This window comes from Cololabis saira, chromosome 19 (assembly GCF_033807715.1).
Source record: "Cololabis saira isolate AMF1-May2022 chromosome 19, fColSai1.1, whole genome shotgun sequence".
NCBI lineage: Eukaryota > Metazoa > Chordata > Actinopteri > Beloniformes > Belonidae > Cololabis > Cololabis saira.
In genome coordinates this window covers 28,018,412-28,045,460 of record NC_084605.1, presented here as the reverse complement: position 1 = coordinate 28,045,460, position 27,049 = coordinate 28,018,412, and the positions used below count along the sequence as shown (strand labels likewise).

The following is a 27,049-nucleotide window of genomic DNA, read 5'->3' as shown; positions in this document are numbered from 1 at the left end:
GAATGAGTCAATTTTCAGCTCCAGCAACTCTCCCTCTCGTCAGCTTTGACTCAGACCGACTGGCCATGGACGAGGCTGAAATCTAGCATTAGTTACTGAGTTTAAAGTTAACCGTTTGTGACACCAGAGCGCTGAGAAAGTCTCCCGCAGCTGGTGGGTTCTCACCGTGCTATGCTTTTATCTGCATGCTCGGATTATCCTCCTGAGGGGGCCCCTGGCAAAAGTCAGCCGTGGGGGCCAATGTTGACCCTGAAATTCCAGTTACTCCATCTCTTCAAAGACCTGGAAACTCGCTGGTTGCTGAACTGACCCGCAGAGGGCAGCTACTGGTGACGGCGATGCCAGACATGAACCTGTTTCAGCCTTTCTGAGCCCAGTATGAGCAGAGCCGGATTAAATAAATGGACTACACTAGTCAGACTGTCATTTTTGGGCCCCCCTCCATCGATGTTATTTATGAATTGAAATCTTAAACTTACCAAAGTTACTAATAAAAGTTAATTCACATTTTACATAGCATAGTCATAGTCAAGTTGGTTCTTTGTATTCCAAAATAAATCATGTGTTGTATATTAAACAGTCTATCAGACTATTTTTTGATTTTTATTATTCATACGTTATTACACCGCTCTATTAAATGCTATTAAATTATCCTTATCTTATCGATTGCGAGTGTCATTGTTAAGGTATTAGTACCAGTAAATCACCAATAGGTGTCAGCATTGCTATGTAAACAGAGTAAAATAACAAAAAAATGTTTTAAGCTATTGCATTTTGCAGAAAATCTTAATTAAATGTGTTGACAAATCTACAAAGACCAATAAAATTTGCAGTAAGACAAAGTGTGCTGTAGTATGTATGTTTGTATGTATATGCGTATGTATGCGTATATATATGTATATATACTAAATATAGTAATAATGCACATATATATATGCCTTAGGATTTTACCGGCATGGTATCAACCATTAATATGTGTGCAGACAAAAAAAATAAATTTTGTCCCTCTATCTGGGCCCCTCCCCTGTCAATCGGGCCCTAGGCACATGCCTAGTTTGCCTTTGCGTTAATCCGGCTCTGAGTATGAGCTATCTTTCAGTGTCCTCTGAGGATAAAAAACGACTTTCTTTTTACCGTTTTAGCTGCTGGTGAGGAGGAATGAAGCATTTAATGTAGATGAGCAGTTTCTGGACGACTCCAGGTCTGAATCCCAGCTGGGGTCTCCCTCTGGGGAGTTGGTCCTCCCCGTGTCCCGGTGTACAGGTTCTCCAGGTACTCCAGGCTCCTCCCACAGTCAAAAACATGCATTTCAGGCTGATTTGTGACTCTAAATTGGTTGCAGAAGTGAGTTTTAGCATGCATGAGTGTCTCATTTGTCTTTGTGTGCCCCTATTAGGAATGGGTGATATTTTACCGTTCACGATAAACTGTCAAAAAAATTCCCCACGGTAAGAATTTGTATCTCGCGGTAAAAATGATAAATTCCTGTAGATGACGTTTTTAAGAAAGAAAGAAAGAAAGAAAGAAAGAAAGAAAGAAAGAAAGAAAGAAAGAAAGAAAGAAAGAAAGAAAGAAAGAAAGAAAGAAAGAAAGAAAGAAAGAAAGAAAGAAAGAAATGAGCCTGAAAGAAAGAAAGAAAGAAAGAAAGAAAGAAAGAAAGAAAGAAAGAAAGAAAGAAAGAAAGAAAGAAAGAAAGAAAGAAAGAAAGAAAGAAAGAAAGAAAGAAAGAAAGAAAGAGGAACGAAAGAAAGAAAGGAGCCTGAAAGAAAAAGAAAGAAGGAAAGAAAGAAAGAAAAAAAGAAGGAAAGAAAGAAATGAGCCTGAAAGAAAGAAAGAAGGAAAGAAATGAGCCTGAAAGAAGGAAAGAAATGAGCCTGAAAGAAAGAAAGAAGGAAAGAAATGAGCCTGAAAGAAGGAAAGAAATTAGCCTGAAAGAAAGAAAGAAAGAAAGAAAGAAAGAAAGAAAGAAAGAAAGAAAGAAAGAAAGAAAGAAAGAAAGAAAGAAAGAAATGAGCCTGAAAGAAAGAAAAGAAATGAGCCTGAAAGAAAGAAAGAAAGAAAGAAAGAAAGAAAGAAAGAAAGAAAGAAAGAAAGAAAGAAAGAAAGAAAGAAAGAAAGAAAGAAAGAAAGAAAGAAAGAAAGAAATGAGCCTGAAAGAAAGAAAGAAAGAAAGAAAGAAAGAAAGAAAGAAAGAAAGAAAGAAAGAAAGAAAGAAAGAAAGAAAGAAAGAAAGAAAGAAAGAAAGAAAGAAAGAAAGAAAGAGGAACGAAAGAAAGAAAGGAGCCTGAAAGAAAAAGAAAGAAGGAAAGAAAGAAAGAAAAAAAGAAGGAAAGAAAGAAATGAGCCTGAAAGAAAGAAAGAAGGAAAGAAATGAGCCTGAAAGAAGGAAAGAAATGAGCCTGAAAGAAAGAAAGAAGGAAAGAAATGAGCCTGAAAGAAGGAAAGAAATTAGCCTGAAAGAAAGAAAGAAAGAAAGAAAGAAAGAAAGAAAGAAAGAAAGAAAGAAAGAAAGAAAGAAAGAAAGAAAGAAAGAAAGAAAGAAAGAAAGAAAGAAAGAAAGAAAGAAAGAAAGAAAGAAAGAAAGAAAGAAATGAGCCTGAAAGAAAGAAAAGAAATGAGCCTGAAAGAAAGAAAGAAAGAAAGAAAGAAAGAAAGAAAGAAAGAAATGAGCCTGAAAGAAAGAAAGAAAGAAAGAAAGAAAGAAAGAAAGAAAGAAAGAAAGAAAGAAAGAAAGAAAGAAAGAAAGAAATGAGCCTGAAAGAAAGAAAGAAAGAAAGAAAGAAAGAAAGAAAGAGGAAAGAAAGAAAGAAAGAAAGAAAGAAAGAAAGAAAGAAAGAAAGAAAGAAAGAAAGAAAGAAAGAAAGAAAGAAAGAAAGAAAGAAAGAAAGAAAGAAAGAAAGAAAGAAAGAAAGAAAGAAAGAAAGAAAGAAAGAAAGAAATATTCCCGTTGATGACACTTTTTGTATTGGTATTTTTTTATCGTCATTTTTATAATTATCGGGATAAATGCCAGAAATGATCGTGATACATTTCTTAGTCCATATCCCTAGCTCCTGTGATGGATTAATGAGGGTGAACCCCCTCTCATTTAGCCTGATGACAGCTGGGATGAGCTCTATCAACACCTTCACCGCCACCCCAACCCTGACCGAGGTGAAGCGTGAGCAGGAAGAATAGAACTGTTGACAACTTTGAAGATGTACAGTTATGCAACAAAGAAAGAAAAGAAACACAGGTCCTGATAACTAAAAGTGTGCGGCAGATTTAGTAGTTGGTAATTGCTTTTAACCGACCGTAAGCAGAGTCTTACAACACAAGAGTACTGGCAGAGTGAACCCTGCAGATGACCTGGCGTGGATGAAAGGCTGTTGTAGTGTGTGTAATCTGTTCTGCGGTGTGATCTCAGTGGGATCAGTGGGGTAACCGGGGACACTCACATTCCTCAGAGGGGTCAGGGAGGGCCGGATTAGTCCACACTGGTGGGTACTATCATTTTTTCCTAAGGTCTCTAACAATTTAACCTGACTGTGCTCCAGAGATAAAAAAGAAGACGGTTAACCCGCTAACCCCTGGTCCTGACAGTCGACCAGGCTGTAGCCGCCGAAGCCAGAGCTCAAGCGGAGGATGGAGGCCGTTATCAACCGTCAACTGTTTATTTCAAGCTAAAAGTTAAGTTTCATAAGACTTCTGATTGGGCTAAATACTTTTTCATTGGCTATTGGAGTCACTTTTGTTCAAATCTGCTTTCTGACTACACGAACATATACATGCAGAAGAATATGAGCATGTGTTTTTCCTTCTTTTCAGTCATTCTGGTGTCTTTATTCATCTCTCAGTCCAACTCAGCCTTAAAATACCCCACAAATGGTCACAAAAGTAAAATCCTTGCATTTCTGCTCCTAGATAAATGTATTTCTATAAGCTACGACACGTGACACAAACTATGAACACAGTGGAGGCATGAGCTGAAATTATAAAAGAAAAAGCTCTTAACTAAAATAGTTTGATTGGCTGAAGGAAACAAAAGCAGCAGATTCTTCAGATGGACACAGATTTCTGACTGTTCATACGTGCACAACTTATTTATACCAAGATATAAACCTAAAGCTTTGTTTGCATAAAGGCCCAATAGATTAGAGTATAATAACTTCAACTACTTGACCAAACAGCAATATTATATTAATAATAATATAATTGATAGTAGCAAAGTGTCCATATGTTATTCTGCTAATAACATAAGCCGCTTTAAAAGGCATTTAAAATACAAAATGATTTATTTTTATGGAAAACTTCCCCTGACCTGCTCAACTGAAACAAACTGATTAGAAATAGTAACGGACGGTGGTTGAAAACAAAAGTCTTGAACTTGGGTGTCCCGCTAGACCAGGGGTCGGCGACCCAAAATCAAAGAGCCATATTGGACCAAAAACACAAAAAAGAAATATGGCTGGAGCCGCAAAAAATGAAAAGTCTTGTATAAGCCTTAGAATGAAGACAACACATGATGCATGTTTCTATATTAGTTATAACTGGGGGAAGATTTTTTTTTTCATTATGCACTTCGAGAAAAAAGTCGAAATGTCAAGAAAAAAGTCGAAATGTCGAGAAAAAAGTCGAAATGTTGAGAAAAAAGTCAAAATGTCGAGAAAAAAGTTGAAATGTTGAGAAAAAAGTCGAAATGTCAAGTTTAATGTTGAAGTACAATCTTAAGAAAACGTTGAAATGTCGAGATTAAAAAGCAATAAAAAAAGAGAAAAAAAGGAAAAAGATAAGAAAAAGGGAAAAAAAGGGAAAAAAGAAGAAAGAATTGAGAAAAAGAAAAAAAAAAGAAGAAAAAAAAAGGAAAAAAAAGGTCAAACATTTTCTAAAAAGCTCCAGGAGCCACTAGGGCAGTGCTAAAGAGCTGCATGCGGCTCTGGAGCCGCGGGTTGCCGACCCCTGCGCTAGACTAACGAAATTTGTCCCTCAGCCAGAGGCCTGGCTGAGGGACAAATTAACCAAGAGTTAAACCCTTCCGGGATGGTTTCATGAAATGTGGCGAGACCAGGCAACGCGTCCATGTCCGGTATAAACTGTCTCAGTGACTCTTGACTGGCATAAAAGGTGGCGTAGATATCGATGAGTGGCAGAGTACATGCCAAACCTGCATCAGCCTCAGTTAAATATTGTTTTTAAATTTATGTCAGGTTACCACTGTCATATCTAGCGTCACGCGACCTTTGAATCCACCTCCTCACTGCTTCAAACATCCAACGTGCTTCCCAGGAAAACAAACAAACACGAATCCAAATGTAATATAACGGCCCCGACAGCTGACCTGATCTTAAATCCGAATCAAAATGCTCATAAGCCAATCACCCACCTACTGCTCGCTTCCACACACACACATGCATCCGCACTCTCAGACTGGATTGGACAGTAGCTAATAAGATGACTGCTAATCCTCTGAGCTAAAGGTATAGAGAAATGGCCTCGTCTCTGTCATACAGGCACATGAACACACCATAAAACACTGACGGAAACGTCAACGCGGTTCGGCTGATGCCGACGACACAATGGCCTGAGGTCCAGTAGAGGTCGAGGGGAAGCTTAAGGAAGATCACAAAGGAGGGGAAAGGAGTGAAGACTGCCATGTGTCACTGGGAATAACTAAAGCAGATTCTTTTTGAGAGGGGAGGAGGACGAGTGGATGAGGGCAGGGAGGAGAGGAACTCGTTGGAGCACCCTGCAGAGGGCAAAACAGGACACACAGTTGGAAATTTAAGGTAAGAGATCAGCTTCCCTTGTTTATTGATTTTGTGCTTGGGTTGTGCATGTATGTGTAGGCGTCTGTGTGTGTGTGTGGGCATCTATTTGTGTCTGTTGAGTGTATTCTCCCAATCCAGACTGTGTTATAAGATGCGGTTCAGATATATCTGGCCTATTGTTTGGTATTTATTTTGCTATTGATTAATTTAAACATCCATATATAGATTTATTTGTGACTTTTGTCCATCTGGGTCAGAAAGCAGATGGCAAATGATTAATAACATTATCTCCCAACAGCTTAATCTGCTTTCAACCCCAGAAGAACACAGAAAAATGAAATTAGAAACGATATATTTAATGGAAATGAAGACAGAAATAGATAAATGTAAACAAATAAACGTCCAGCATCCTCATCTTTTCATGACTTAACTGCTGATGTCTTTGGTCATCAGATGACCGAGTTTTCTTTTAAATCTGTTTGTATTAATCTTCACTTTGTCTCAATAATGAAATAATCTGGACTCAGTAATCTCATTTAGCTAATCTGTGTGTGTGTGTGTGTGTGTGTGTGTGTGTGTGTGTGCGTGTGTGTGTGTGTGTGTGTGTGTGTGTGCGTGTGTGTGTGTGTGTGTGTGTGTGTGTGTGTGTGTGTGTGTGTGTGTGTGTGTGTGTGTGTAAGGGATGATTTATTCGTGTCCTGATGTCCCTGAGCATGTCAAAGAAACATTTCTAAAACATTGGCTGTGACTGAGATCTCCTCGCAGCCTCTGAACCGACCATGGGAGAAACTTGCAGAGACGGACCTGCGGAGAGCTGTCAGCTGTGTACAACCTCCCCCGGATTTATAGAGCTTTAGAAAAGGCAGACAAAGACAGTTGGCAACAAGCTGATGGACATAGCAAAGGGTTTAGGCCCTGAAGAGGCGGATGTGTGGAGTTGGAAGAGGCCAAAATCACAGCAGACACGGTGAACACTAGCTCTTCTGTTTGGTTTTATTTTTGCTTCTCGCGCTCCCAAAAGTCTGCTGTTGCCAAGAGAAACACTTCAATACCACCTTAAGAGTACAATTCCCAAACAGTTGGGACAATGTGAAAACATGTGCATTAAAAACACAATGCAAGGATTTGCATATCTCATAAATCCATGTTTTATCCACAAAAGAAAACAGAAAACAGCAACAGAAACACGTTTAACTGCCAAAGCAAACAAATGATCTGAAGAATGACTTAATGAGGTAAATTAGGTCATTTAGTTTAATTTTCATTTCATGATTCACCAAACATTTTCAGCTGGTGAAAGGTTTAGACCCAGGCTTATACTATAAAACCATGCTGTTTTAATGGGCGTAGTTTTGCATCATCTGACTGAAAGAGGAGAGAAAAGTTGTTGTCTGGATGGAATCTCGTGTCTCTCTGATACCTGCATGCACATTTCAACACAGACGTTCCCTTTCCAGATGTGCAAGCTGCCTTTTCCACACTTACTGATGTGCCGACCCATAAAAGGGGAAGTGACCTCTTAAACTAGGTACAGGCCAGATTTCTCTCTTCTTTTGCCCGAGGAAATCTGCCCATCCATCCATCGTTTCCAAGAACATTTCTAACATTCGTCCGACCACCGGACAGTTTGCTACTTTGCCTCAGCTTATTTTAAGTGACAGCATGAACTTCAACCTGCATCTGTGGACCGTGACATTAGAGAGGGATTTCCAGCAACACATGCAGAGATGACATCACAGATTCCTGTCCGTTGGTAATTAACAGAGGGAACGGAGATCATAGCTGATATTGATCCAATATTGACTTTGAGTTTCTGTCCCCTGCGCACAGAGATTTCTCCATATTTCCAGAATTCTTAAATTACCTTATTTATTATTGATGATGACATATTCAAAGTTTTTGAAATTTTACACGAAGGAACATTGGAATGAACTTTTTTCTCAATTTGTAGACAGTTTTTGCAAGTTATTGAACCTCTGACCATCTTTATTTCCCAAACTCTGCTGCTCGAAGATGCTCCTTTATAACCAGTCATCTCACCAACTTACTAATACTAATTAACTTTCTTTTCTCCAGGATGTTCCTCCAGGTGTTTCTTTTTAGCCTTTTGTTGCCCGTGTTCAAACTCTTTGAGGTGTGCAGCTGCCATCAAATGCAAGATGAGTGATTATTTTTTATGAAACAGTAAAATAATTTCACATTTGGCACATGGTATATTTTCTATGTTCTGTTGTGTATAAACCATTACACTGCCATATTTCAGAAGAAATAAGGTAACACACAAAGAGAGCACAGTTATCTAACATCATGTCGACGTGTCTCACAGTTATCTGCATCGTAGTCAGCAACATCTTTTACAATCTTCAGGACTTCTGCAATAAAGAATGAAGTTTAACTACAAGACAAATCACTAGATAACCATAAAGATTGTGACTTTGTAAAACAATGACAATATGCATTTCTCTTTTTCATTGATTGTGCATGAAACTAGCATTAAAGACGTATACGCTCTGTCTTTCTGACAGACTGAGGGAGTTATTTCTCGTCATGACAGTATTTTCTTTTTGATTACTATTCAGAGTGAGCAGTCGACTCAGTGCTCATTGTTAAAATCACACGTTCCTCGTCCAGAGAGCCCATGGAGTCTTGGCGGGTCGGTGAAGAGAAGGAGTCATGAAATTAACCAAATAACCCAAATAACAACTTATTTAGTTTGCATTTAATAATCAAGTCATTCACTGTTAAGAATTATAAACAAGAGGCAGCGATAGTCAGGCCTTAGATTAGGCCGGGTATCAGCATCCGTCCTGGGTTATCAGGGTGATCTGAGTGATCTGATTGATCTGATTGATCTGATTGATCTGATTGATCCGATCACTGGTGGACACATCCAAGCACATCTGTTCTCACACGGCATCAGACCATCATCCAAACCACCTCCCCGTTCTGAGGATGTTCACACCCGTACTCAAAGATGAGTGACCAGCTCGGGACAGACGCTCAAACCGGGTCTGGGATAGAGACCGCTTTAAGAAAACAGCTAGGAAATACGCACTCCTCTTTGTGATGGTGGGATGTTTTATGGCACTTTTACTCGTGTTACGACAAAGATAAAAACTGTTTGTTGTCTCTGAACTGAAGCTGAACTAAAGCTGATTAAAATATGACATAAAAAAATTTACTTAAAGGAGCTTGAGGCTCCTTTTAAGAAATGAGACTCTCTAGCGCCACCCTTCACCACGACGGCCGTTGGGGGTACTGCAGCCAACAGTGAAGCCGGCACGGGAGAACGGGGAGAACGCACATGCAGCGTCATGTAACGTCACATCCGCAGCCCAGCGCGGGAAATTCGGGACCGAATTGCAGCACATTTTGCAGCACACAGCCTGTTCAAGGCAACGGAGAGATACACTAGAGGGCTCATTCTTTTTGGTTTGGAACGCTTCATCGGACATTATTACTAGAAAACTTAAAATGTATACGGATTTTTTTCATAAATCCTGCCACAATCCGGCCTCATGCTCTTTCTGTTGACAGTTTTTGGCTCCATATTTTGGAAAAATAGGCACTGAATAAATGAATAACTATCCTTTCCCTCCACAGGTTAGCAGTGTTGCCATGGCGAGGTCAGGTCGCCCGGCATCTGAAAGCTACCAGCCGGCCCGCCGCTCAGTCCGCCAGTCAGTGTCCTCCTGCCACGAAGCTGGAATGGTGGGAGAAGAGGACGACCGGGCTCCCATCTTCTCCCTCTCCAAGAGCTCCATGGACGTTGTCACGGCGACGGACAAGCGGGACCCGGCCTGGACTCGGCTGGACCTGAGGCGCAGCTCCAGCACCAACACGCACTCCGACCAGAGCCCGGCGACGCTTCAGCAGCTGCGCCACCACAGGTGGAGGCACAACAGTCACCACGCGTCCTTCACCACCCAGAACGAGGACTTGCTCAGCCCTCCTCCGCTCAGCGAGCGCTGGATGGCCAACATGCACCGCTGGAGCGGCTGCAGCGGCAGCACGCAGGGCGGCAGCACGCTCAGCCGCAGCAGCACCCCAGACACGGTGGTGTGGAAAGGAGGAGCCGCGTGTCTGTACGGTCTCCACCAGGACTCCTTTGACTCCTTCATGCCAGACTCTCCCCTGTCCAAACTAGCCTCTCCACCCACCACGCCCTCCCCTTTCATCTCCCCATGTGACACCCCCACTTTACAATCATTACACCTCTTGAATTCTTCCTCTTCCCCACTGACACTGAGCGCTGATAAGTTACCTGAATCCTCGGCTCCGACTCTGGAGGAGGACGGTTCCCCGGAGAAGCTTTCCTTCCAGTTCCCCTCCCCGGTCCCGTCTCCGATCAGCTTACCCGAGCCAGCGGCGTATTCAGAACCCGACTGCTTTTTGGACAACACGATGAAACGGGTCCCCAGCCTGAGGGAAAACCACCTATCAGAGGACGAGGAAGCCAAAAGCCCGCTGGAAACGTCCAGCTGCCTGAAGCCTGATTCTCCTGCAGAAGGACAAGAGTCTCCACGCTGCCATCTTGTGCTGCCAGAGCAGGCAGGGGAAGGTGCCCCGACCGGACGGGGCGGGAGGCCGCCGCTCGTGTCTTCCCTGAGCGACTCGCGGCTGGGCGGCTGCCGCAGGTGCGACCTGAACCCCTGGCAGGCCGCAAAGACTCCAAAGGTTGAAGAGGCTACGATGACGTCGCGGCGGGAGATGGTGGACGCGGCCGTGCAGACGGCCTCCCCTCTGGGCTCCAGCGGTGACCTCAGGGGGAACATCTGCACCTCCAACACGGGCTCCCACTCCATCTTGGGCTCCCCGCCCGGATCCAGACTGAACCTGAAGTCCCCGTTGGGATCTCACTCCAACCTGGTGTCGCCATCGTCCAGCATGTTCCCGGTGAGCAGCGGTGACGAGGAGGAGGAGAAGCAGGGCCACGACCCGGAGTGGGACGCCTCCTCGGCCTCCTCGCCGCAGCTGGAGAGGAAGAGGTCGTGTCTGAAGTCTGAAGCGGACGAACGGGACGAGATGGGGAGGAGGAGCAGCATGAAGCAGGTGCAGTGGGACGAGGACGGGCTGACGTGGGAGATCCACGGCGCCTCCTTAGACCCGCAGGAGCTGAGCTCGGCCATCCAGAAACATCTGGACCTCAAGAACACGCCGCCGCCGCGGAAACGTTCCTCCAAGAAGAAGAAAGCGCCGAAGCCTCCCAGCATATCCAGCTTGGTCACGACCATGGCCCCCGATATGAGTCCACCGGCCATGGGCATCAAGTGTATGGTGGAGGGAGACAGCGAGGACACGCCGGAGGCCGAGACGCCGCCACGGCAGGACGCAGGAGACAGGACGGAAGAAACGACTGTGATTCCTCGCAGAGGAAGCAAAACGGAGAGAGACAACAAAAATGACCCGGAGGAGAAAGTGTGTGGGGAGCATGTCGTGGAGAACCCGAAGGCATCCACGGACGGTACGGAACCCAGCAGGAAGAGGGCCGTGATCCGGTCCCTGAGGAGGCCTCTGTGGTGCGGAGGCTCCAGAAACACCGACGACTGACCAACCGTCCCGCTCTCTGATCCAGTCCTGCGTAAAAACACAGGATGGTACGGTTCTGATTAGCTTGTCTTGCACGCCGCCAGTGAATTAGCAACAAACCACCAGGAGGTGAAACATTGATTTATATAGATGATCAATAAAAACATTTTGTCTGCTGCTTAAAAGTTTTTTTCTTTGCTTCCCCGTCCAGATCTTGTTTTTTCAATCATATTAAATAATTCCAGGCAGCGCGGTGGCTTAGTGGTTAGCACTGTTGCCTCACAGCAAGAAGGTCCCCGGTTCGACTCCCACGCCCAGCAGGGTCTTTCTGTGTGGAGTTTGCATGTTCTCCCCGTGCTTGCGTGGGTTTCCTCCGGGTACTCCGGCTTCCTCCCACAGTCCAAAAACATGCATATTAGGTTAATTGATGATTCTAAATTGCCCGTAGGTGTGAGTGAGTCTGGTTGTTTTTCTATATGTGGCCCTGCGATGGACTGGCGGCTTGTCCAGGGTGAACCCCTGCTTCTCGCCTGAAAATAGCTGGGATAGGCTCCAGCAGACCCCCGTGACCCTGCAAAGGATAAAGTGGGTATAGAAAATGGATGGATGGATTAAATAATTCCCTCTGATTTGAGCTGTTAGTTCCATCTATGAATCTATTCCTATTGTAGAGGGGCTGCAGACCCTTAGTGGCCAGATCTGAGGTGGCGGGCTGGACGTAGGCCTTAGTCCCTGAGTTCAGAGGTCAGGTGTGACCGCCCCAGCGTGCCCGGGGTCTGTCTCAGTGTCTCTTCCTTCATTTTTTGTTCATGTTATTGTACTTCAAGTCAAACTGAAAAAAAAGATATACGGCACCATGCAGATCCTGTTATTGAAGCAAAAGTACTGAAAGTAAACTGAACAAGTTCTCAAGTTCTTCAACAACTATTCCCACCTGTAAATCACTATGTTGGGTCTGTTGGGTCCAAATCAACATTACATAAATTCATAACGAGGAAAGACACAGAGACTACCTTGGAATGGGTTTTTAGCGCACTCCTGCAGGAGGGGGAGAGCAACAGGAATGCAGGGCAACGTATGGCCCTCATTGAGAACTCCTGAGCTTCCCCAAGATTCCCTCTAGAAGATGCTTTTATTAAGAAATTGTGATAGGAAATGATCATATAAGGACAATGCATAGTAAACAATTAGACAGTAGACAATGGGGTGGAAGTGATAACATGTGATTGAGTCCTGACATTACAGTGGTCAGCTGTCACCAGGACAGTCCAAAACCTGAGTAGATCAGGAAGTGGCTGCCGTGACTTCTGTTAGCCAAGCATGTGACAATTTCATAATGACAAAACAAGTTCAAAGGTTGATTAACCTCACAGTCACGACATCCTGCATCCAGCGATGTAAATGTATGTTTGTATGTTATAAATGACGGAGGTGCAGATCAACGTGTCCAGCTGCGACTCGTCCTTCAGCCTCTCTGACGGCAGCTTCCTGAGGAACTGGTCAGACAGAAAAATATTCATTTATTCATCGATCCAAAAAGCATCCCACGAGCAGTTTCAGGGGGGATTGAAGGCTGTTCCGTTCCTCATCCGGCACCAGATGATTACGTCCCTTTTGTCACAGTTTGCTTTTAACAGGTAATTATTTAAAAAGCTTATCTGCGGGCCGCTCGGTGGCGCTGTGGGTTAAGCAGCGGCTTATATACTGAGGCTACAGTCCTCCTCCTGCAGCGGTCGCAGGTTCGTATCCTGGCCTGCGCACCTTTGCTGCGTGTCATCCCCAATCTCTCTCTCTACCCCTTTCGGTGGGTTCCTCGAGCAGTCACGTAAAAATGATATCACGCATTCATTCATTAGTTTAACTTTTATCTTAATAATAATAAGCTCATAACACTTATGCATTAAAAACCTTTTTTTTTTTTACTAAACATTGAATATTTTCATTTTTTGCAGGTGAAACTTCTTGTTGAAAGTTGTAAGAAATTCACCTCAAACCACTTCCGGTCTTTGAATGCAGCGAAGTGCAATTTATTTATTTGTTTTGTTTTAAAATGTAATTGAAAATATATTTGGGCAGTAAGGGGTTAACCCCCCCACACCCACACAGTGGGGCTGATAGTCGTCTGCTGTCTCTTTTTTGTTCTTCAGGTAAAGTACGTGAGGACCCAACTCCCTCCTCACGTAACCGTACTCCGTCTTGCAGCTGATAAACACCTTGGACAGAGCACAAATAGATAAAAAAAATACTTTTGAAAAAGAAGTCACACCCGATAACCAGGAGGTGTCTCGGAGAACCTCATAACCTCCACAAACAAGCTGTGATTCAGAAACTACGCCTCCCTCCACTCATTCACCACAGGAAAAACACGCGCGAGCGCGCACAGAGCTGAGTTGTACGTAAACCTGGTGAACCACGGTGCTGAGACCATTCAAGCGCGCCTATTCAGATGAGCGGGCACATTCTCTGTCATTCAGCGTAGTAAAAGAGCTCGGGTCACTAGTGGCTTCTACTGCAGCTAGTGTTGTTATATTTGTACATGTGTGGGGTTACTTTACAGCTGTTTACTTCAGTCTCTGCTCTACAAGGATCAGTCACATGGTGAATATTGGAGGAAAGATAGACTTTATTAGCAGAAATCTGTGTTCTGTGCATTTTGAATACAGAATATCACGATGTTGCTGTTATTGAAATGTATCAACACAGTAATCAATACAAAGACCAAAAGCACCTTTCGTTTGGTTCGGCTGTGATCGCTGGGCATTTTAATGGGAATCATTTTGGCACTTCATATTTCAGCCTACAAAGCAATGAGCCGTCATCTGCTGGGCGGGTTTCGGGATCTTCTTTATGGCCAGGACTCGGCCTGTAGAGAGACCTTTCAGGAAGTCTCGGTTGAGACTTCAACACATCTGGGGTCTGCGGTACCGACCCTCAATAAAAAAACACTCCAAAGGCTCATCTGAGACTATAAAGAGTTTTTATTTAACCTTGTAACATTTATTTTTATTCTATATTTGTCTACTGAAATGACCAAATAGGTTAATTCAGTGTTGATTGCGTCTGCCGTTGGCAGGAGACGATGCTCAGACCTCTCAATGTTTAGTGTTTACCTTGTCTCCTTCCTCACTACCGTTGCCGTGTCTGAAAACCCGTCCAATAGAAGTCCAGCGGCCTTTTTGCATCTTTTTACATCTTGTTGTTCTCGTTGACAAACAAAAATGCTGCTTTCAGAACTGTTGAAGACTGATTACGTCACTATCAAAGGCAGCTAGCTTCTCCAACGCCATGATGGAGACAGTGAAAACACTGAGGAGGGGGGTACCCACCCGTTATAGTTCCCCCCAGAACCCCTGCAACCCCAACCAAGAGATGTTGGTCTGGTCAAAGTGGAGGACAAACATGGTTTTAATAATTAAGGCAACTACAAACGCATGGAGTGCTGCTGGGTGTAAAAAAGAGTATACTTAAGGTGCTCTTCGGCATGGGGATCCAAAAGATTCAAAAACAATTTAGAAAAACCGAGGCACTCAAGAAGTTAGAAAAATATAAAAGGCCTTTATTAAATCATGGCTTAGAAAAAGTTAAAATGCCTAGAAAAAGTTAAAATGCCAACATTCTGTCTTTGCTATCTGCCTTGAGGAAGGCCAACATGGCCGAAACATGTTGGCATTTTAACTTTTTCTAGGCATTTTAAATTTTTCTAAGCCATGATTTAATAAAGGCCTTTTATATTTTTCTAACTTCTTGAGTGCCTCGGTTTTTCTAAATTGTTTTTGAATGGTTTTAATAATGTTTAGGGACTATGGTGAACGTGAGCGTCGTACGTATCTGAGGGGATGTAAGTACATCTTTATAGCACCAGCAGGCTGGATAATCCCACGCCCTTTCCTGGGGTTCCTACTCCCACTTCGCAGACGGGAATAAATCTTCCGCTGAGGTCATTTTTGATGAACTGCGATGGAGATTTTGGACACCAGATGTAAAGGTTATTGCGAGGTCACGGTGTCGCCGCCAAAGGTCACGTGAGATAACGTGATGTTTGTTTGTGTACAGTGCAGCGCGGCCTTTGCCTTGTGTGCATGTCAGTGCGCCGCGAGCATAGTGTATGTGTGTGAAAGTGCTGATGGGACTCCCCAGAATTCCCCTTTTTCTCAGCTGTGGTGGAAACTCAAAGCTACAGGAGAACTATCCAGCGCTCTGCCTTTGTTGTCACGCAGCTCATTGTGCGTGGAAGTGTGCTGTTGTGTTTGTGAGTGTGTGAGCTGCTCGTGCACCTGTGGCTGTACATCTGCGGATGCTTGCTACCTGGTATAAATAGTGTGGGACGTGTGCCGGCCGGTGATTTCTCTGCAAGACGATGGCTGTACCGGGACCTCCTCTGCCCCTGCTTCTGTCTCTGTTGCTGCCGCTGCCGCTGCTGCTGAGCAAGGCACCGCTGCCCGCAGCTGCATACACACTCACTGACGGACGACAGGCGCAGCACAAAGTCCTCCATCTGGGTAAGGGAAAACGTACACTTCCAAACATCCCCGCGATAAGCTTTAAAACATACTGGATGGGCTGAACGTGTGTACTGAGGCGGCGCTCCTGTCCTCCTAGACTGGCCACGCGACTGCGGCATGCCCCACTTCAAGCCCAACATGGTTGAGAGGATCGTGTCGGGGAATGAAGCCAGACCTCACTCGTGGCCCTGGCAGGTCTCTCTGCAGGTACGTTGCTGGGACTCAGTATTTCCAGTACTTTACATTAGCTGCACAGAAAAGTAGAGATCTGACTAGTTCAGTGGTCCTCAACCATTTTTCAGTAATGTACCCCCTGTGAAATATTTTTTCAGACAAGTACCCCCTAACCAGCGCAAAGCACTTTTGGTTGTAAAAAAAAGACCTAAAACAGAGCACTGTGCCATCAGTAACTGATTTATTAAACATAAAAATATTGCTGCTATGCTTCAACCACGACTCCATCGTTGGTCCAAGTGATTGACAGGTGAAGCCAGGTGATTGACAGGTTAGGTGGAACCATCCTGATGTGGGGGATACTCTGCGGTTTTAGGATAATAAGTTGAATAGCCTACTCCTGAAGATAACATTCATTTTATGAATTTAGACTTATATTTTCCTCAATTATTTATGAAATATTTATTTTTAAAGGATTTTTGCATGGATGCTACTTTTTAAATATATGTATATTTTAAAATCTCACGTACCCCCAGGGATACGCGTCCCCCCATTTGAGAACCACTGGACTAGTTTATGGTTTAAAATGGCAAGTAAAGACCTCTCAATGCTCAAGAGCCTCAAACTACCAAACAAGCAATGATATATTATTTTATCACATCAAAGCTACAACTAAAAAAAGTCTTACTTGCTTAAAAATGTTAAAACATTTTGCCCTATTCCTGTCTGAATGATGTTGTCAGGTTGCTCCTCCTTGCTGTTGAACCCATTTAGACGTAGGGCCTTGGTTAAAACCGTTATCATAAACACTATTGTTACTTTAGCGACTGAAGGAAAGAAAGTAAAATGTGATATTTCTTTTACATTCACATAGTTTGATCATGAATATTTGAGAGATCTCTGACAGGCAGACTGTAATCCAGGACATTTTCTGTAAGTACAGTTTACAGAGGTTCCTTAAACGTCTCACGGTCAGGCTGACACCAACTGAGCAAGAGAACTTTTACTTGAAGCCAAAACAGAGCAATTACCTCCCAGAAATATCTGAAATTTGGCCCATTTCCTTGGGTGTCCTGCAAAACCATCAAACATGAAGCAGATGGGATGTCCAGCTGTGAAGACTAACTCGGATCACACTGTGGAGCTTGGACATCAATTCCTTTAAGGACTTTGAACTGACTTCCACTCACTGTTGACCCACCCACTCAAATCCTAACCAGGATTTCTGCCTCATTAAAACGCTGCAGAATGCTCTGGAGTTCAGAAACAGGCTCTCAGATACACTTTTATCTGCCAGAAGACTGTTTCTTTACTGAATAGTTCCAGTTTTGGGCTCAGATTTCCTGTCACTTGTCTCCTGAACGGTGAAGGATTGGCAGATTTATTGGGTGAACTTTAATCATAGTGCTCCATAAATAAACACTTTAATGACTTTAGTACAAAGTGCTCGTCGTTGCTACTGCATAAATGTTACAGACACACCTAAAGTGCATACTTCGCTATGTGACTCTGGAAAGCATCCAGCTGTGAATGTGCGCTCACACAAGTGCGTTAAGAGTGAGAGCAGATGTAGGGAGTGTTGAGAAGTGTTTGACTTTATATGTGGCCTGTAACATCCGTGTAAAGCAGTCTGGTTGTCCACCACAGGTTCGTCCCAGGGGGAGTAAACATTACATTCATGTTTGTGGAGGAACTCTCATCCATAAGAACTGGGTCCTTACTGCAGCCCACTGCTTCCAGAAGTAAGAAAACCTGTCTTTACGACCTTCACGTTTAGGATAATTCATTGAAAGCTTGTGCCTGATTGTTGTTGTACTCTGTCAGAGGTAAAGCTGAGGATGCTGGGAGCTGGAGGATCGTCCTGGGGAAGCACCAGCTGAAGCGCTCGGAGTCAGCGGAGAGGGTTTTCCCCGTCAAGAGGATCTACCGGCACGAGAACTTCAGATATCCCGCTCACAGCGAGCTGGACTACGACATCGCCCTGGTGAAGGCCGCCACGGACATCCTCCCTTCAAACTTCATCCGCTACGCCTGCCTGCCGCGCAAGCAGACCAGCCTCCGACCGGGACACTACTGCTGGGTCACGGGCTGGGGGGACACCCGCGGTGAGAGCAGGGCAGGGGGGGGCAGACATCTGAAATAAAGCAGTGAGAGGAGCCCCAAGAGCACAGAAATACCTAACAATGCTCCTAAAGGGAATCGGTTATTCTTTGAGGGGTCTGAGCCCAAGTAACTTATTTTGAAACTGTAAATTCAAAGTATGAAAATGCTTTACTTTTAAAAGCTGAATTTATATAGTTTCACAGGCATTACCAAACATAAGCTTCACAAAGTTCGTGCTCCATCTAGTCTGTTTCCTGCTTTCTAATCTTAATAAAGACCACTGCAGTTGAAAAATAACTAACATTGCTTAAATAAAAAGCTGGATTAAAAAAAGGAAACTAAAATCTTAAAAGAAGATAGAAGTAACTATTACTACATAAATCTTGTAAAATAAAATATTTAAAACAAAACATTTCTAAGTCACAACATTTCAGGGTTAAAAAAAACAAACAAAAGCTTTATAAAAATGCATCGGAGCTGGCACACCAGACAAAATACATCAGTCTGATAATATACCAGAATAATGAAAATAACAAAACCAGAAACTACTTTAAATGTACATTAAAACAGAAGATATACAAAGGTTTTTAGACAGTACCTTTGTTTAGGACGTGTGTTTCCTGTAATTCTGCGTCTCGCCGCTTCGGCTGGACATGAAAACTGACCCTCCAGCTGCAGTTTAACCCAGATGTGTGTTCACCAGGTGGGAAGGAGAACGTGTCTCTGGCCGAGGCCCTCAACCAGGCCCGTCTGCCCATCATAGACTTCAAAACCTGCAAGCAGAAGAAGTTCTGGGGCGACCGCGTCCGAGACTCCATGATCTGCGCCGGGTTCAGGGACACGGAGGGCCCCCCCGCCGCGTGTCAGGTATGTGTGCTGGTAACGTGCGTCTGCCCCCCCCCCCCCCCCCCCCCGTCCCCCAACCCTTCACCTCTCAGCTCACTCCTCCCCTGCAGGGCGACTCGGGCGGACCTCTGCTGTGCCAGCTGGCCCAGGACCGCTGGGAGGTGCACGGCGTGGTGAGCTTCGGCCCCATCGGCTGCACCGTGGAGAACAAGCCCAGCGTGTTCACGCGCACCGCCACCTACATCCCCTGGATCGAGGCCACGCGCATCAGGGACTTCTTCCTGCACTGACCGGGCCGGCCCGACCCAGCCCGACCCTGCAGACGGGAGTTCTGCTCTGTTCAATGTTTCTCACCGCCACAGCTCATTCTTGCTCACAAGCACGATGTAAATACTTGTTCTGAATGTGCAACTAGATATTTGACAGTAGGCTACGTCACCTGCACAACTTTTGTTTCCAGACCTTTTACAGATAACGTCATGAAATAAAACTGGGAAAAGAAATCATTGTATGTTTACATTTTTTTATTTTAGTTGATAACAGCTGATTTTATGGAGTCACCGAGTCACTATAGTTTTACAGCGGTGTGTTTGTTCTGGCTGTAAAACAGATCCACTGTACATTTCAATAAATACAAGACTCACAACACACCGTAAGGCTTTGCTCTGTGTTTGCAGGTGTAAAGAGTCTCTCGGCCCAAAATCAGAACCCATTTTTGGTGAAACTCACCAGATATCAGAGGTCACATCACAATTCGACTCATTTAACCCAAGTGACTTAAGTTAACTGATTTAAAACCAAACATCAAAGAAGACTGACAAGCTGTCCGTATACAATTATAAAACAAATGTCAAACCTTTACATGAGAGCCTCAGTGTGTTCTCATTGCTGACTGGATCAGAACACCTCTGAGGATGAAGACAAATGAAGCGAGCGGTCTGGGTTTCAGGTGAAATTTAGTCCATATTTTCTTAACTTATTCTTCAGACATCTCTTAACTCCCAGAATGCATGTGGGTGAGAGGTTATAGTGGGAAACTGAGACCACCTCCCTCTATCCTGGAAAGCACACTGCATTTGACCAGAGTCCTCCTGGAGCTGTGGTTAAAGGCTGTGTCCTCGATATTTGGCCCTAAGGTTGCAGCAGATGTGGAGAGTCTAGTACAGCCGGCTGGAGGACGAGGAGCCGGTCAGGTGGTCCCAGTTGTTGTACAGAGCGTAGGCACCAGACAGGGCCAGACCGGCCAGGCCTCCGCGGGCGGCCCCCTTCAATCCACCTGACAGGGACAGACAATCATCATCACCACCTCAAAAATAAACATTTCTATGTAGCCGCTGTAGAACTTTACTCCAGCAAGGTATGAGATAAACGTAACAGTTTACTCACAGACCATACTTGTAGCAACAAATGCCTATTTTTAAATATATAATTTCCTTTGTATTATCTCCTGGGAAAATCCATTTAATGAGTAAAAAATCTGAAATATTCAAGTCAAGTGAGGTTTGATTAAAGAGTTAAATTCATTTTTACAGATATGAGTGTCACCTAAAATAGGGATTTTGTTTACAAACCAAAAAAAAAATGTTTGGTCTGAAAATGTTTGATCGCTTCGGCACGTTTCTCAAGCTAATTTTTTGACCACCAAAAAGGAGCCAAAATACACACAAACTCAAAAATAGTCTTTTGCTCCCCTTAAATTTAACAAAATTATCCAACTAACATCTGTTCTCTCGATTTGTAACAAACATAGAAATCTTGGTGGGAAGTTTCAAAAGGAAATCTGATCAAAGATTTGAAAAAATAAAAAACACTAAAGCGTTTTCACAAGGTCCCTTTTTTTTCCCTAATTCTGACCATCTGGGATCTGAAAATAAATAGATAACCAAATGAAAATAGTCTGGCTAACACAAAAACTAAATGGAAAATTTAACGTATAAAGTTGCTTTGTAGTTGAAGCACTAACATCTCCCATCCATCCATTTTCGAGCCACTTATCCGGAACCGGGTCGCGGGGATAGCAGTCCGAGTATAAATGCCCAGACTTCCCTCACCCCAGACTCTTCCTCCAGCTCTTCCGAGGGGAGTCTGAGACGTTCCCAGGCCAGCCGAGAGACATAGTCTCTCCAGCGTGTCCTGGGTCTTCCCCGGGGCCTCCTCCCGGTGGGACATGCCTGGAACTCCTCCCTAGGGAGGAGGGACATGCCTGGAACACCTCCCTAGAGAGGCGTCCAGGAGGATCCGGTACAGATGCCCAAGCCACCTCAGCTGACTCCTCTCAATGTGAAGGATCAGCGGCTCGACTCCGAGCTCCTCCCGGGTGACCGAACTCCTCACCCTATCTCTAAGGGAGCGTCCAGCCACCCTGCGGAGGAAACTCATCTCGGCCGCTTGTATCCGCGATCTTGTCCTTTCGGTCACTACCCAAAGTTCATGACCATAGGTGAGGGTAGGGGCGTAGATTGACCGGTAAATCGAGAGCTTCGCCTTACGACTCAGCTCCTTCTCTTTCATCGACCGCATAACTGCGGATGCTGCACCGATCCGTCTGTCAATCTCACACTCCATCTTTACCTCACTCGTGAACAAGACGATATTTAAACTCCTCCACTTGAGGCATAAATAGTTTCACAAAAGTCCTTAACATGAGCTGAGCTTTTGGTGTTACGCTCATAATTAATGGCCATCTTTATGGCCACAGGGCAGAAACACCAGTGTCTATGAGGAGATCTGGTTTGGAACAAATACAGACTAGCATGGACGTAGTCTAGGTAGGAGACTGTCATTTATCAATACTCTAGTGGAAAACAACTGCTGAATACATTGATTGATTAATAAGTACATCGAAAAAGTTATATCTAACATACAAGTGTATATATTGTTGGATGACAAATTGGGAACTCAGCTATTCCAGGAGGACGCCTCATAAAACCACATATGCAAATGCCTGAGTTGGTAATAAATAAAAGCGGAATAACGATGTACATTTAGTCCAGTTATACGAGCAGATCAGACACTTACTGCTAGATTTAAATAGCACCCCTGTTAATGTGCCAGCGGCCACTGTGTTGATGTCATCTTCTGCTCCTCTGGCCTTCTCTATCGCTACACCAAAAGCGCTGTACAATAAAGCTGCAACAACATTCAAAAACAGTGTTAACATTAGTGCAAGAATGGACATTTTAAGCACCAAATACACATATTTATTTTGTAACTTTATACTAGCCAAGACAGTTGTATCTGTGTTTCTACAGTAGAGCTGTGGTCACTTCATCTATTCAGCCTCTCTTACTCTGTAACTCGTTACATTTTAATGGACAGACGTGGTAAATAAATACAGGATCATATGGCAGGAACACTCTTTGGACTGCACTGTTACCACCTCAGTGCTTTTGTCTCAATATTTAACAGCTTTTCAGACCTTTTAGATGTATTATTTGTACTGTACAGTTTTACCAAGGAAATCTTGCAAATGACTTCACTGCAGTGAAGTGAGTGACAGAGAGACATACAGTATGAGCAGCTGAAATGGACTTCAATAAGAGTGAGAAAAAAACCACAAATGGTTGCTTTTTATGCATCGACGTGTAATGACAACATAACAAATTCATCCAGATATAAAGTATTTCACCATAGTTCAAATACAAGTAGGAGTCACATCAGAGTACTTATATCAGAGTACTTATATCACTCTTACCAACGGAGCCCAGTGAGTTGGCCCATGAAGCTCCCTGCCTGGTCACCATGTTGAGAATCCTGATTAGGGAGAAAAAACAAAACAATTTACAGGAAAAGCAACCCAAGTGTAATATCAGCGGTATAAGTCGCTGGTAAATCGAACACTGTTTGCTTACTGGACATTACGTGGCTTGGACCATGCCATGTCTCTGGTCTCCTTCAGGCCCATCCTCAAACCATTTACCGTTCCAAGTGCAGCTCCTGTGGTTGAGGAAGGCAAGAGGTCAACTGATGCTCAGTGAAACAACACAAAAACAGCATCTAAAAACACTCCTGAAACTCTAGTTTAAATATCCAAGCATGAATGTTTAACATGTAGAAAGATACAGGATTTTAAAACCCAATTGTGTGAATCTGAGCCCCCTGAAGCTGCTGTAAAAGAACACACTCATTTTCACAACTGAAAGCCACCAGAAACCAATCCAAGGTGTCTGGGGTCAGGTTTATTCAGGATCCAGGTGTTTTCTCTCGCTCACCCGTCATACAGGAGCCTCCAATAGTGAAGAAAGCCAGCTCAAATCTTCCTCTTGTTTTGTTGGCTCCAGTTGGCAAAATGAACTCATCGGTGTCCTAAAATACAATAACGAGGACTATTAGAGACAGCAAAACTCAAAATAAACCAATATGAAGCAGAGAAAGGTTTTTCCAAATCAACTCCAGCTCACCTGGACCAGGTAACGAGGGTCGACGTTGAGGTAAGGGGACAGAGGACTCATTCCTGTCACTGGGATTAAACAAAGAGTAAAATGCAATGTCAATACATGATAACTTTCAAAAAAGGGGCTCAGTTGCAGCAGGTTTGTGTTATAGTTAGGGTTGCCACCCCTCCCTTGAAATACGGAATTGTTCCGTAATTGGGAATTAAAAGTTGCGTTCCGTATTGAACCAATACGGACACATATTATGCTCTTATTTATTTATGTAATAATATACAAGTGAAGGTTGGAAAATTTGAATACATTGCCAAACTTCATTCGTAGTAAATTCCACTTAAGGTGAAACAATTGTATTATTTCCCACACTACATGCAAAGTGAGATATTTCAAGCCTTTATTTGTTATAATTTTGGTGATTATGGCTCAGAGTTTATGAAAACCCCAAATAAAAAATCTCAAAAAAATTAGAATATATTATGAAATCAATATACAATTCAATCATCAAAATTATAACAAATAAATGCTTAACATATCTTGCCTTGCCTTGCCTTTAATGAGACTATGTAATGTACATGTATTAGTTTCACCTTTTAACCCTTGTACTGTCTTTGGGTCAAAATGACCCAATTCTTCTATCCTTCTTTCCTCCTGCTCCCTCCTTCCTTCTTCCTTTCCTCTTTTCCTCCTTTTTTACCCTCCCTTACTCCTTTTTCTTCCTACCTCCCTTTCGCCATTCATTCCTTTATTACCTTATTTGCTTTTCCTTCCTTCTTTCCTTATTTTCTCCATTCCTTCCTTCTTCCCTTCTTTTCTCCCTTCCTTACTCCCTTTCCTACTTCCTTCTTTCCTTATTTTCTCCATTCCTTCCTTCTTCCCTCCCTTCTTTCCTTTTCCCCCTTCTTTCCTTCCTTTCTTCCTCCCTTCCATCTTTTCTCCCTTCCTTCCTTCCATCTTTTCTCCTTCACCCTTCCTTGACCCAAAGACAGCACAAGGGTTAAGTTGAATTATTGAAATAAATTAACTTTTACACCATATTCTTCACCTGTAGGTTATATTCTACATCTGGGCTGATGTGGACAAACATAAATAGCATAGGAGGCTATTTCAGTTGCTAGTATGGTTGGCTGTCTGTACAGTCATGCAAGTTCAATGCTATTAAAGCACACAAAGTTTGAATCAAAGCCTTTTGTTTTTTCATATGAAAATAAATACATTTCTATGCATTTTAGAAGTTTTGGGGATGCCCCTTTTTTTCTGCTGAAATCAGGGTGTCCCTTATTTTCATTTCTGAAAGGTGTCAGTCCCGGTTCTAGTCCTGACCACAGCCAGGCCGCTGCAGCTTCATCACAGCTGGTCTACTTACACGGGACACCGGCCAGCTCCGTGTTGGAGTATTCCGGCCCTCCGCCTCCGAACAGCCCCCCGAGGCTGCCCTTGAGCCCCCCGGAGCCCTGCGGGTTGTTGTCCATGGCCGAGGAGAGCCGAGGGTTCTGCTGCTGCTGCTGCTGGACCGGCCCACGGGACCAGAGAGCTGTAGCAACACACTGGACCCGGAGAAAACTACGCGACGATGAGCGGCTGGACTCCCCAACACCGGTACAAGGTGTTTATACAGAGCGTGTTTACACTACAGGTGGGTTTTAGCGGCGAGATGGCGGAGTTTCCCCCCAGTTAAGAGCTCGCTGTGAGCCTGACCTCCAGCAGCACGCTGCGCCGTAAAGCGAGCCGTGGTGACGTAAGCACACACCCACCCTCAAATCTGGTACAAAATACACATCTCTTGATCATGCGCATCATTATTTCATGTAATTCTTTCACCTGCAAAGCCCATTCATATGTATTAAACAAAAGGACCACATTTCTTAAAGATGGACAACAACGACATTTTACGACAATCCCACAGATCTGTTTACTTAACTGAAGGACTAGTGACGTAAAGCAACACGCTTGTCACTATCCGTGACGTCAGGCGAGCATAATATATAATATAATTAATAATATTAATCACACATACGCAAGAATACATATCTACCTATATATATATATATATATATATATATATATATATATATATATATATATATATATATATATATATATATATATATATATATATATATATATATATACAGTATAGAATAGCATCTGTTGCATCTGTTGCCCTCATTAATCTGGATCAAACTGTCACAATTGATCATTATTCATATCTTTCTTTCTTTTGACAATAAATTCAATTTCAGTTCAATCAAGGATTCAATCAAGGATTCATTTGAATTGAACTCTTGAAAAAATGTTTTATTTTGAATCACTGATTTAAATAATAAAATTGTGTTTCGCCTACCTTGTAATTAATTTTTTTGCATAAAAAAAACATATTCATAAAACAGATTTTTGGGCAAACACAAAATCTTAGAACTTGAGCAAAATAAAGTGGAATATTTATGTATTTGTTTATCACCAACAGTACAAATAAAAAGATTGTGAAAACATAAGCGTTTGTAAGTTTATGTAATTGTTTGGTTTTTTTTTGGGGGGGGGGGGTTATTCTTATTTTCCTTCATTTAATGTTCTTAAGTGTAACTCTGACTCCCTGGTGTTTTCCTTTTTGTAACAGATGATTCAGTTAAATTTTTATTATACTGTACGTTTGCTTTCAGAAAAACGTAGATATACATACATGTTTTAATCAATAACTTACTTTTTTTTTATTGTTTTAGCCGGTGTTTTCAAAACACCACAAATCCTTTACAAAATTATACACTCTTGTAAAAAAAAAAGAGCTACACTTCTTTTTAAAAACCACACTTTGTTACCATATGAAACACACCCGTTTCACATTACTATACTCTGTTTGCACAAGTTACACTCTGCTGTGATAAACCTAAAACACTTTTAGCACTTGTACTTCCCTATGATTAGAGTAGGCTACTATCAACAAAGTACAAATATAATGTAAATTCACCAAACGCTACACAAGACCAATGTTGCAGACGGAAAAAACTAATTTATTTCTCAACACGCCCAAAATGTTGACATGGAGATTTATAATACTGTAACAAAACATGACTTTACGTATTTACTCGATAAAATTGCTTCATTATATGTTTTTTTTTAGGATGCGTGCCAGTGTTGATGTTGAGACCTGATGGGTATCGTTGAAAATGCCGTGGCAATTGACAATGTTAGCTTGGAGCTGATTGAGTGTTATAGCATTGTTGGCCAAGACCATGTTTGCTATCTCCCTCTCTTGCCGTTCTGTGAACAAAGGAGGCCTCCTCCCTTGTCGTTCCTGACACTGAATCCTATGTAGAAAAAACAAACAGTAAACAATAGTACAGTAATTTCACAGGAAAAGGTAACAGAAGTGCTGATAGTGAATACAATACAGTACTGTAAGCAGTTACTGAAACCGTGCAGATGTTTTTGATACGATGATATTTTTACAATACCTATTTTCCAGTCGAAATGTTCTCATCACACTTGCCACTGTATATCAGCTTAGATTTGGCTGCACTCGCAGTCCAGCCTCCCTCAGCGTCAGGCCGTGGTTCACAACGTGGTCAACCAGTGTTGTTGGGATCTCATTTGTCAGATTCGGTTCTCTTTGAGCACCTTGTCTTCCTCTTCCTCCTCCTCTTCCTCCTCCTCCTCCTCTTCCTCTACCTCTACCTGCAGCATGGCCTCCATCTCTTCCTCTATTCAATTTTGTTTATTTATATAGCGTCTAATACAACAGAAGTTGTCTCTAGGCGCTTTT

The 27,049-nt window shown here is 43.1% G+C and overlaps 3 protein-coding genes across 4 annotated transcripts; 2 read left to right on the top strand and 1 right to left on the bottom strand.

Moving 5' to 3' along the window:
- The first annotated feature begins 5,500 nt into the window (after positions 1 to 5,500).
- On the top strand, positions 5,501 to 11,503 carry LOC133419582 (uncharacterized). 2 transcript variants are annotated; one of them, XM_061708815.1, is made up of 2 exons: positions 5,501 to 5,765; positions 9,351 to 11,502. In XM_061708815.1, exon 2 carries the CDS (start codon positions 9,366 to 9,368, stop codon positions 11,295 to 11,297), a length of 1,932 nt encoding a protein of 643 aa, XP_061564799.1. In that variant the 5' UTR covers positions 5,501 to 5,765; positions 9,351 to 9,365; the 3' UTR covers positions 11,298 to 11,502. The 2 variants fall into 2 exon arrangements, with proteins under 2 accessions (XP_061564799.1, XP_061564800.1); XM_061708816.1 differs by lacking the exon at positions 5,501 to 5,765 and adding an exon at positions 6,523 to 6,714 and having other exon boundaries at positions 9,351 to 11,503.
- Positions 11,504 to 15,585: 4,082 nt separating this feature from the next.
- Positions 15,586 to 19,349, top strand: zgc:112285 (uncharacterized protein LOC561476 homolog). The gene is made up of 6 exons (XM_061708868.1): positions 15,586 to 15,775; positions 15,876 to 15,985; positions 17,600 to 17,694; positions 17,777 to 18,057; positions 18,759 to 18,922; positions 19,012 to 19,349. Exons 1-6 carry the CDS (start codon positions 15,634 to 15,636, stop codon positions 19,189 to 19,191), a joined length of 972 nt encoding a protein of 323 aa, XP_061564852.1. The 5' UTR covers positions 15,586 to 15,633; the 3' UTR covers positions 19,192 to 19,349.
- A 64-nt stretch (positions 19,350 to 19,413) lies between these two features.
- Positions 19,414 to 25,025, bottom strand: timm23a (translocase of inner mitochondrial membrane 23 homolog a (yeast)). The gene is made up of 7 exons (XM_061708883.1): positions 24,656 to 25,025; positions 23,302 to 23,360; positions 23,113 to 23,206; positions 22,753 to 22,837; positions 22,596 to 22,654; positions 21,920 to 22,030; positions 19,414 to 20,177 (listed from the first exon to the last, which is right to left on the bottom strand). The coding sequence occupies exons 1-7, from the start codon at positions 24,759 to 24,761 to the stop codon at positions 20,059 to 20,061; spliced, it is 633 nt and encodes a 210-aa protein (XP_061564867.1). The 5' UTR covers positions 24,762 to 25,025; the 3' UTR covers positions 19,414 to 20,058.
- Between the last annotated feature and the right edge of the window lie 2,024 nt (positions 25,026 to 27,049).